The following is a 12,580-nucleotide window of genomic DNA, read 5'->3' as shown; positions in this document are numbered from 1 at the left end:
TTTTTGTTTTCATTTTTAGTCTTTTAATGCAGCAAATTTCACAAATTTTCTAAAGATAAATTTTCTTTGAGATAAGACCACATGTAAAATGAAATACTAATTTGATAGTTTATTTTAGTACATTATCTCCTTATCTATGAGTCAAATTGCTGGTGACTTTATTTCCCACTTAATCTTTTGATATCATGAACATTATAAATGTCCAAAAATGAATATGAAATGTTTGCCTCATCTTTTCTCTGAAAATGCTTTATAAGATTGTGCTCATTTACCTTCTTAACAATAAATAAAAAATAAATAATTTTGCTGTTAAATTTAAAATGCTTGTATCTTTATTGAATTTTCAAATTTTAGTCAAATTACTTTATATTAAATAAGAAATAATATAGTAGCCAATGTTTATGGAAAAGTCTAAAACAGAGGTGTGCAAACTGTGGTCCATGGGCAACAGTTGGTCCACACCCTCTTTGTGCTAAAAGTTTAATTGGACACACCTGAGCACTTTCATTCGCACATTGTTTATGGCTTCACTTGTATTACAGAGGGGGAAGAGTTGAGTAATTTCATCAGGGACGCTATGGTCTGCAAATTCCAAATTATTGATATAGTGCCCTTTAGACACAAATTCTGTTGACTTCTGATACTGATTATTAAAATGCTTATACTGTTTGAAATCTTTATAATAACCACTAAAGAGTTTGTGTAGAATTATATAAACAGTCACATTATCTGATATCAGCATAAACTCCTTCATATCTTTTGTAATAATTTTACAGTTCTTTTAATTCTTGGAAATACAACTAGCTAATTTATGGTATATTTTTATTCAGATATAAAGAACCCACATCATCAATCAATTCTAAGCTTCAGTATTTTCAAATATTTCCAATTAACTGTAGAAATTATTGTTTCAACAAGAAGGTAGGAAATAGTAGCTCCATGACTCTTTCCAAACTGGAAAACTCTTTAGTATTGTTTGAAGTTGTTTTCTTTTTCAGCAAAGTATGGCTCTAAATCTCTCAAATGAATACAGTATCTGCATATCAGGAAGAATTTGACTCAATGAATTACAATTACAGTCTTTCTAGAAAAAATGGTTAGAAAATATAAGATGAGTTTGTGTAACATTCATATTATTTGAAATTTTGGCTTCATGGAAAAGCAAAAGAAAAAAAAAATTACTTTAGTGCCAGAGACCCTGATCTTGGATAATCATCTTCCAAATTTGAATCAATACATTTTCAAATGCAATGCTACATTGTATTGCTTAAAACAGAGTAAACATACAAATTTTTAACAAAATAAAAGCTAAAATTTATATACAGTAAAATTTTGCCTATGTTAGCATTTTTATCCCTATTAATTCTTTGTCATTTAATTAGGTAATTGAATGAATTATATGTGTACAGTATTAACTCAAAATAACCATTAATATGAGACAGTTGTAAAAAGTGTCAACTATTGATTATTAAAAAAAACAGCTTGACATCAAGCATTAATTTAAATATACAATTGACTGTAGCAAATGTAGTCATATATAGTTTCCAATAGTATCTAATTCTTCAGAGTTTTATTAGAAATTGTTATATGTGTTAGAATTCCCAAAAAGAGGGACAATTTCACAGTTTTGTTGAAAGTATATATTCATAATTGTTCTCAAATTGATAAATTATATGGCAGAGAAGATTTTAAGATGGGTTATGAGAAAAGTTTTTTGATTGCTCAAGAAACCATAATTTCATTAATTTTTTAGTTGTGCTGTTTTTTACGCAGTTACTAAGTATGGAGAGAATAATATATGTAATACCCTAATAAGATGGTCAGACTATGTTCACGGTCTTGTATAGTAAATTAAAAATAGTGTTTAGCATGATTTGTTGTTTCCTGAATTTCTAGAAAGAAAGAAATCATAAAACACAGGTCTCTCTCACACATTCTTGTTCTGCTTCTTTCTGTCTGAATTTAATTTCCCAAGAAATATTGTGGAAGAAATGGGATTTTAAAAGTCTCAAAGAAGGAAATGGCAGTTTCATAGTTACGGAGTGGAATACACATGTGCAGCTGCACAATCATGCTTGGTCTTTGCAACAGCATGGTCTATAGCCCATCAGGATCCTCTGTTCATAGAATTTTCCAGGCAAGAATACTGGAGTGTGCTGCCATTTCCTACTCCATAGGATCTTCCCCACCCAAGGATTGCAGCTGTGTCTCTTGTGTCTCCTGTATTGGCAGGTGGATTCTTTACCCCTGGTGCCAACTGGGAAGGACAGAATGAAAAGCTAAGCCCAAAAGTAGGGAAGTGTATGAGAGAAGGATGGGAATATGAATAGAAAAAAAAATGTATACAGTATGCTTGCAAAGCTGCTGTCAACGAAAATATGAGTAATGAAAAATAACTTCATTGAGACAATATGACTATTAATAGATTTTGAAAAGCTCTGAGTTTTATTTAATTGCATTTCATTATGCCTCTAATTTATGCCTCTAATAAATAAGACTTTTATTTTTTCATTTCCATGAGAAAAGTACATTCTTCCTTGCCATATCCATGAAGGCTTGCTTAACTTGCTAATTCCTTAAGGTATGGATAAATGGGTTTAGCATGAGGGCAACAGAGGTATTTAGCACAGCTACTCCTTCACTCAAAGAGACCCTGTCCTTTGCTGATGGATTCAGGTACATGAAAATGCAGCTTCCAAAAGAGATAGAGATGGCAATCATGTGGGAAGAACACGTGGAAAGACCTTTGTCCTCTGAGTAGTAGAAGGGATCCTCAAAATTGTTCTGATGATATATGCGGAGGACAGAATTATTAATGCCAAAGTGAATATCAGAGTAAACACAGCACAAGAAAATACCATTATCTCTAGGAATTTGGTGTCTGAACAAGAAAGTTGTAAAAGGGGGGAAAATTACAAGTATAATTTCAATAACATTGGACCTGCAATAATCAAGCTGTAGGGAGAAGATGAGTAGTGGAAATGTGATCAAGAATGAAGCCAGTCAAGAAGCCAAGACAAGCAGTGTGCAGACTCTATGATTCATGATGGTCATGTAATACAGCAGTTTTCAAATGGCTATATTAATGGTTATAGGACATGGTAGTCAGAAGATAAAACTCAGTGACTCCAAAGAGAATGAAAAAATAAAAATAACTGAGCCATACAATCATTAAGAGAAATGGTTTTATCTCCTATAATAATGGTAGCCAGAAACCTGGATATAGTGACAGTTGTGAATGACACCTCTATATGGAGAAATTCTGAGGAAAAAACACATGAGTGTTTGGAGGTGGACATCCAGCAGGGTCAGGATGATAATGGTCAGGTTCCCAGTGATGCTGAGCATGTAGATGATGAGCAGAAAGACAAAGATCACAACCTGAACTTGTGGGTCATCGGACAGTCCCAGGAGGATAAACTCTCTTATTTCCGTGTAGTTTCTCATTTTTTTTCTTCTTCTGAGTAACTTTCAGGAGAAAACAGAAACAGAAGAGCTGAAATAAAAGAGAATTATTCATAGACTAACTGGAATTTATTTGAGAGTGTTATGCCATACTGATCTAACTTGGGAGATCTTTGAAACAACAATAAAATATAACTCTCTTTAAAAGCTCTACTACAAAGCCACAGTCATCAAGACAGTATGGTACTGGCACAAAGACAGAAATATAGATCAATGGAACAAAATAGAAAGCCCAGAGATAAATCCATACACCTATGGACACCTTATCTTTGACAAAGGAGGCAAGAATATGCAATGGATGAAAGACAATCTGTTTAACAAGTGGTGCTGGGAAAACTGGTCAACCACTTGTAAAAGAATGAAACTAGAACATTTTCTAACACCATACACAAAAATAAACTCAAGATGGATTAAAGATCTAAATGTAAGGCCAGAAACTATAAAACTCCTAGAGGAGAATGTAGGCAAAACACTCTCTAACATACATCATAGCAGGATCCTCTTTGACCCCCCCCCTCCCAGAATATTGGAAATAAAAGCAAAAATAAACAAATGGGATCTAATTAAAGTTAAAAGTTTCTGCACAACAAAGGAAACTATAAGCAAGTTGAAAAGACAGCTTTCAGAATGGAGAAAATAATAGCAAATAAAGCAACTGACAAACAACTAATGTCAAAAATATACAAGCAACACCTGCAGCTCAATTCCAGAAAAATAAATGACCCAATCAAAATATGGGCCAAAGAACTAAATAGACATTTCTACAAAGAAGACATACAGATGGCTAACGAACACATGAAAAGATGCTCAATATCACTCATTATCAGAGAAATGCAAATCAAAACTACAATCAGGTACCATTTCACACCAGTCAGAATGGCTGCAATCCAAAATCTACAAGCAATAAATGCTGGAGAGGGTGTGGAGAAAAGGGAACCCTCTTACACTGTTGGTGGGAATGCAAACTAGTACAGCCACTATGGAGAACAGTGTGGAGATTCCTTAAAAAACTGGAAATAGAACTGCCTTATGACCCAGCAATCCCACTGCTGGGCATACACACCAAGGAAACCAGAAGGAAAGAGACATGTGTACCCCAGTGTTCATCACAGGACTGTTTATAATAGCCAGGACATGGAAGCAACCTAGATGTCCATCAGCAGATGAATGGATAAGAAAGCTGTGTTACATATACAAAATGGAGTGTTACTCAGCCATTAAAAAGAATACATTTGAATCAGTTCTAATGAGGTGGATGAAACTGGAGCCTATTATACAGAGTGAAGTAAGCCAGAAAGAAAAACACCAATACAGTATACTAATGCATATATATGGAATTTAGAAGGATGGTAACAATAACCCTGTATGTGAGACAGCAAAAGAGACACAGATGTATCGAACAGTCTTTTGGACCCTGTGGGAGAGGGAGAGGGTGGGATGATTTGGGAGAATGGCATTGAAACCTGTATAATATTATATATGAAATGAATTGCCAGTCCAGCTTCGATGCATGATACTGGATGCTTGGGGCTGGTGCACTGAAATGACCCAGAGGGATGGTGCGGGGAGGGAAGTGGGAGGGGGGTTCAGGATTGGGAAAACATGTATACCTGTGGTGGATTCATGTTGATGTATGGCAAAACCAATACAATATTGTAAACTAATTTACTTCCAATTAAGATAAATAAATTTAATTTAAAAAAGAATTTGTTACTATATGCCACTGTGTGTGTTTTCCATAGAATTATTTTAAAATCTCCATTTTACTTATAGGAACTAGGCTAAAAATACTTTAAAATTTTTTGTTTGAACAATCCTATGGACAGGGGACTCTGGAGTAAAGCATGGCAGCCTACTCCAGTATTCTTGCCTGGAGAATCCCTATGATGGGCTATAGTCCATGGAGTCAAAAACAGTAGGACATGACTGAAGCGATTAAGCACATGGACAGAGGAGCCTGTCAGGCTCTAGTCCACAGGATCACAAAGAGTCAGCCACAACTGAGCACACATGCATAGACATATGCTGGATTATAAACTGGTTCATAACAAGCCAAGCATTCATAAAAAGGAACAAGTTTCAGTCAGTTGTGAGGTGGATGAATCTAGCGTCTATAATACAGAGTGAAGTAAGTCAGAAAGAGAAAACCAAATATCCTATATTAATGTATACATATGAAATCTAGAAAAACAGTACTGATCAATCTATTTACAGAGAAGAAATGGAGATGAAGACATAGGGAATGGAATTGTGGACACAGCAAGGGAAGTAGAGGCTAGGAAAAATTGAGAAAGTAGCGTATATACACACACACACACACACACACACACACACACACACACACACACACACATACATGGGAAGATCCCCTGGAGAAGGAAATGGCAATCCACTCCAGCACTCTTGCCTGGAAAATCCCACAGACGAAGGAGCCTGAGAGGCTACTGTCCATGGGGTTGCAAAGAGTCAGACACGACTGAGCGACTTCACTTCAGTTCAATAGATAACTAGCGGGAAGTTGCTATATAACACAGGGAGCCCAGCCTGGCACTCTGTGACAACCTAATGGGGTGGGATGGAGCAGGAAAAAAGAGGCTCAAAAGGAAGGAAGTGAAGTGAAGTCTCTCAGTCATGTCCGACTCTTTGAGACCCCATGGTCTGTAGCCTAGCAGGCTTCTCCATCCATGGGATTCTCCAGGCAAGAGTACTGGAGTGGGTTGCCATTTCCTTCTCCAAAGGATCTTCCCAACCCAGGGATTGAACCTGGGTCTCCCATATTGTAGGCAGATGCTTTACCATCTGAGCCACCAGGGAAAAAGGGAAGGAGATATATATATACATAATTCTGACTGATTCACATTGCCGTATGACAGAAACCACCACAACATTGTAAAGTAATTATCCTTCAATTAAAAAAAAAAGTCAAAGAATTTAAAACATTCTGACCACAAAAGTGTTTATTTAAAAACCAGTATCGGTCTCAAGTTATAAGGCTTTCAAAGAAAATATTCCAAATGAGTACAGGTAGCATGATTAGAGTTTCTGGGTGGCTGATAAGAATCAATTTTCACTCTTCCCGTTGGTTACATGTGTGCACATTTTTTTTTCATAATTTGGTGTGTTACACATGTATTTTATGTGTACCTTTCTTGATGGCACACAAATTCAATAAAAACAGAAAGACAATACTTCTGAGGCAATCCTAAAAAGAAGGCGAGGAAACCAGGATAATAATTCTACCAGATAAAGCCACCATAACTAAGACTGTATCAGTTGTACATGGATAGGCAAATAGTAGGACTGAAATATCTCAATACATCATGTTAAGATATATTTGATGTCAGCTTGATAAGGAAATGGCAACCCACTCTATTCTTGCCTGGAGAATTCCAGGGACGGAGGAGCCTGGTGGGCTGCTGTTTATGGGGTCACCAGAATCCTACGCAACTGAAGCGACTTAGCTTATGTTATCGATGATGTTAGTATTTCTTACTGGTTAGCTAGTTTCTCTACTAAAACATTCTCCACTGTAAAGGTACTTTCCCCTCTGTAGTTAACAATGACTAGGCAGTGATATTCTGTGCAATGCAGGAATACTTTGAGATTGTATAAATATCATATTCCTTAACAAACTCTTATCTATTATAATCAGCATTTTTTGTTCTCTAATCTGGATAGTGGAAATATATAATAGAGTATCATTAATATTAACACAATATTTATTTTTCTAAATCTATCATTTCTTTTACATCTATTAGTTGGGATCTTACCATAAAGGACAACACTCTTTTCTCTAATCCTATTAACAATTTATTAATTTATTTTGAAGTGTTTTCTAATTAATGTGTTATTATTTATTTATACAATTATTTATTTCTGTGCTCAAATGTCCGGATATAGAGTACTCCTTCTAAGTGAGTCCTTTGTTGACACGTTGCTACACTTTCTGGAACAATAAGATACTCTAGTTCATCATATCCTTCAAATATTTAGTCCTGTACTCAACCATTTCTCCAGTTCTCAGAAACTATTTTTAGCAAGAAATGATGCTTAGAACCATGCATCTGGAAGCTTTGTTGGGTTTTGCTATTGAGCTATCATTACTCCTTGGAACTTTCATGAAATGGAGAAAGGAAATACATAAAAAACAATAGCATCACACTGACAATTTTATTCTAGTCCAATAATAGAATTTTTCAACTTCTCTTATACAACATTGGATCTTTCTCTGCCATGAGAAGCCAGGCTCCAATGTAAATCTGTTAGCCTATCAATTATTCAGTTTAAAACACACATAAAATAGTTTCTGAGTTGTTCAGTTCAGTTCAGTTCAGTCGCTCAGTTGTGTCCAACTCTTTGCGACCCCATCAATCGCAGCACGCCAGGCCTCCCTGTCCATCACCATCTCCCAGAGTTCACTCAGACTCAACGTCCATCGAGTCAGTCATGCCATCCAGCCATCTCATCCTCTGTCATCCCCTTCTCCTCCTGCCCCCAATCCCTCCCAGCATCAGAGTCTCTTCCAATGAGTCAACTCTTCATATGAGGTGACCAAAGTACTGGAGCTTCAGCTTTAGCATCATTCCTTCCAAAGAAATCCCAGGGTTGATCTCCTTCAGAATGGACTGGTTGGATCTCCTTGCAGTCCAAGGGACTCTCAAGAGAATTCTCCAACACCACAGTTCAAAAGCATCAATTCTTCGACACTCAGCCTTCTTCACAGTCCAAGTTTCACATCCATACATGACTACTGGAAAAACCATAGCCTTGACTAGATGGACCTTAGTCGGCAAAGTAATGTCTCTGGTTTTGAATATACTATCTAGGTTGGTCATAACTTTCCTTCCAAGGAGTAAGCGTCTTTTAATTTCATGGCTGCAGTCACCGTCTGCAGTGATTTTGGAGCCCCCAAAAATAAAGTCTGACACTGTTTCTACTGTTTCCCCATCTATTTCCCATGAAGTGATGGGACCGGATGCCATGATCTTCATTTTCTGAATGTTGAGCTTTAAGCCAATTTTTTCGCTCTCCTCTTTCACTTTCATCAAGAGGCTTTTTAGTTCCTCTTCATTTTCTGCCATAAGGGTGGTGTCATCTGCATATCTGAGTTGTTACACTATTATAAAAACAAATATATTAAATAAAGTTCAAATTTTCTCTGCAGTTCCCATTTTACTGATGATGAATTGTCAAAATAATTGAAAAATTATTTTTGAATTTGAAAGGTAAAATTGAAAAATTACTTTTATTAGTTTTTTGCTCTGCTCCCTACATGGTTAGAATTTTTTTTTTTTTTTTTTTTTTACTTTACAACAATATGCTCAGTGGTGTGTATTGAATTTTAGTGTATTCCCTGCTTAATTTTATCTTTGGATTATGTGAACAATAAGAATATTTCAAAAGTTTATGCAATTAGGTATACTCAGAAATGTGTCAGTCACTTTTTTTTTTCTCCATTTATCTCTATTTTCTTACCTGAGTACATGTTTTTGTTATAGAAGCCTGAGGTCGTATTTTAATATTTGTATGGTTAGTCCTCTCCTATCACTCTTATTTCTCAAGATTTCCTAATTATCTATCATGTTTGCTTTTCCATATGAAATTTTGCAGGGGCCAAATGACCAAGAAATTCCAATGTTACTTGAACGATCAGTGACAAATGGAATCCTTTAAGGCTTCATCACAAGTAAGCATTCATAACACAAACTGTGATTGTGAAACAATCTTTCACAGATAAACATGCTCCTTTGGGACAATGCTCCCTGGCTTTCTACTGGGTCCTAGTAGAAACTAAAGGCCCAAACACAGGACCTCAATTGACCATTAGATTTGAGCTTTCCATAATTAACTTAGTATTACTTGACCTTCTGATTGATAAATCAGGTCATTTACAACAACAAGCTATCATTAAAGGGAGAGAGTACTTGGGAGATCACACCTGAACAGGTCCAGAAGGCAAAAGTAAAATTTATGAAGAGATGACTTAGACTTCTTTAAAATAAATTTCTGGTGGACTACATCCTCTTCCTCTACCCATATTTATGCTCTTATTGTGAAAACCTAATAACTAGCTGACAAATACATAAAAATATGTACCTGGTTTCAGATGTTCTACCCAATATGCTAACATCCACTCAAAGTAAATGATTGATAGGCACAAAATATGCCATAAAAGTAATGTATAATATATATATTTAATATGCTGATAATACTGACATTAAAGAAAAAAAGTGTGCTTCAGATAGAGAGGAATTGGTGGTTTTTCATAATGATAAACAATTATGTCCCACCCAGAAGCTATAACGATCTCACATTTGGGTCTTCAAAAATATACAGGGTTAATATTTTAAAAAATAAAACCATGTTGATGTATGGCAAAACCAATACATTATTGTAAAGTTATTAGCCCCCAATTAAAATAAATAAATTTATATTTAAAATAGATAAATAAAAACATGGCATGACTATGAACAGAATGAAAACTGCTCCATAGTTGTTTTGGAAATTTTAAGTAACTCAGTAATGGTGCAAAGAGTAAAAGCACAGATTTAAATCATGTGATTAATGAACTTGTATATACTAGCTGACTCAAATAGAACAATGCATTCAACTACCATTACATATAATTCTCAGATGTATGAGAAATGTTTACAAAACTCTGATCATATACTAGGCTATAAAGTGAGATTCAAATAATTTAGAAGGATGTAACTTAATTAATACATGTTTTATGACAATATAAGAGGATTATTTGGAAAATTTTATGTCCGGAAGACCCACCTGTAGCAGACTGAGGCCAGTGCAACTCAGTGACTCTCCCCCAAAGGGAAAAAGAATAGTGTGGAGCATATATCTGGCATCTGGGCTTTTTGGGGACTGGGGAAGCACTAGTGTCTGTGTAGTTTTTCTTGGGGCCTCTATAGGATGTGACATACTATAAATGCCTAAGGGCTACTGAAGGCAAAAAAGGGCTGGGTGATGTGCTGTTGCTTCAAGGAGCTGAGTTACAGCAAACAGAAACAGAGGAAGCAAGAGACTATGGGCTCCAAGCAAAAAAAAAAAAGATAAAATCTTCTAGTTAGGAATCTTCATACACAAATCTGAAAAGACACAGCCTCAGAAAATATTTAAAAGACCCCTCAGAATCTCTAGGTGGACTGAATGGTGATGGATTCCCCTGTAAATGTGGTTGTTTTGTCAAATGTGTAGATAACAACACAGTTAAAAGGAACATTAAAAAAAAAACAACAGAAAAGTGACCCAATCAAACAGACAAAATAAATCTCAAAACATAGACCCTAAAAACATGGAGTTAAGTAAATATCTGACAAAAAAATTAGAATAACTGTCATAAATGCAATTAATGAGCTCAAGAAAGTGGAAGTGTTTTAGTTTTAGTTGATTTTTTGAATTTTTAAATACCAGCATTTTTTAAGTGACACAGAACAAGGAAATTCTATAATTAATACATAATATCTTGATAAATATTTACCTTGAAAATATGCACTTAATTTCACAAAGTATAAAGAACTACATTTAAAGTGCAATGCACTACTACATACGATATTTTTGGAATGAATTTACTGTATTATAATATATAACAGGTAGATTCTTTAATGTTAAGAAATTATTAGTGTTCGTCTTGAAAATACATCAGATATTACACACTAATTTTGAAACTTCACATTTAAAGCACAATGTGATATCATATGATCATTTTAGGGACTGATATTTACAGGATTAAAACAGTTTTTAACTTAATGCTCTAAAGTATGTCTTAGAAATACAATTCTATTCTAGAATATGCTGTAGGAAAAATAACTTTTACTATAAATATCAATAAACAATGACTGGAAAAATTGAAGAAATAGATTGAAAAAGTAGATATTAGCAGTCATGTGGATGGTAAGAGGATATAAACTGCAAGCAAAGTTATACAAATATTTAGGAATTTAAAAATTTAACCTAATTGTTCTTTAAAGTGTTTTTGACCCCCCAAAAATCATTTATTAGCAGAAAACACTGCTTTATACACCATGTCTTTGAAGGCTTGTTTCACTTGCTGGTTTCTCAGGGTGTAGATGAAGGGGTTCAGCATGGGGGCCACAGAGGTATTGAGAATAGCCACTCCTTTTGTCATTGATGCCTTTTCTTTGGCCGAGGGATTAGCATACATGAATATACAGCTTCCATAGGAGATGGAGATGACAATCATGTGAGAGGAACAAGTGGAGAAGGCCTTTTTTCTCTGATTGGCAGATGGGATTCTCAAAATAGTCCTGACAATGTACATATATGACAAAATCACTAAGGCCAAAGTGAATAGCAAACTAACCAAAGCAAAGTAAAAACCCATTACTTCTAGGAACCATGTATCTGAACAAGACAATTGTAAAAGGGGGAAATAGTCACACAAAAAGTGATCAATGACATTGGAAGCACAGTAATCCAGCTGGAGGAGAAGCATAAGGGGTGGGAAAATGGTCAGAAACCCACTGAGCCAAGCACAGAGCACAAGCAGGCTGCAGAGTTTCCTGCTCATAATGGTTGTGTAATGCAGGGGCTTGCAGATGGCAACATAGCGGTCATAGGACATGGCGGTTAGAATGTAAAATTCAGTCACCCCCATGAAAATAGAAAAAAATAGTTGGGCTGCACAATTGTTGTAAGAAATAGTCTTGTCCCTGGTGATAATTGCTCCCAGAAATCTAGGGATGCACACAGTAGTAAAGGAGATTTCTAAGAAAGAGAAGTTTCGGAGGAAGAAGTACATTGGTGTCTGGAGATGGAAGTCCACCCAGGTTAGGGTGATGATAGTCAGGTTTCCAGTGACACTTAATACATATGTGATAAATAAAAACAGGAAAATCACAATCTGAAGGTCAGGATCATCAGAAAGGCCTAGAAGGACAAACTCTGTGATCACAGTGTGGTTCATTTCTCTCTCTTCTTTTAAATATATTTAGGTGAAAAGTCGGAGAAGGCAATGGCATTCCCACTCCAGTACTCTCGCCTGGAAAATCCCATGGGCGGAGGAGCCTGGTAGGCTGCAGTCCATGGTGTCGCTAGGAGTAGGACACGGCTGAGCGACTTCACTTTCACTTTTCCCTTTCAT

General features: G+C 35.7%; 1 protein-coding gene across 2 annotated transcripts; it reads right to left on the bottom strand.

The window, feature by feature from the left end:
* Window positions 1-11,467: 11,467 nt before the first annotated feature.
* LOC138077742 (olfactory receptor 6C3-like) lies at window positions 11,468-12,580 on the bottom strand. 2 transcript variants are annotated; one of them, XM_068969904.1, is made up of 2 exons: window positions 12,554-12,580; window positions 11,468-12,379 (listed from the first exon to the last, which is right to left on the bottom strand). In XM_068969904.1, exons 1-2 carry the CDS (start codon window positions 12,578-12,580, stop codon window positions 11,468-11,470), a joined length of 939 nt encoding a protein of 312 aa, XP_068826005.1. The 2 variants fall into 2 exon arrangements, with proteins under 2 accessions (XP_068826005.1, XP_068826006.1); XM_068969905.1 differs by lacking the exon at window positions 12,554-12,580 and having other exon boundaries at window positions 11,468-12,403.

The sequence above is a fragment of the Capricornis sumatraensis genome, chromosome 4 (assembly GCF_032405125.1).
Source record: "Capricornis sumatraensis isolate serow.1 chromosome 4, serow.2, whole genome shotgun sequence".
NCBI lineage: Eukaryota > Metazoa > Chordata > Mammalia > Artiodactyla > Bovidae > Capricornis > Capricornis sumatraensis.
The sequence above is the reverse complement of the archived record's forward strand: the minus strand, read 5'-3'. Positions and strand labels throughout refer to the sequence as shown.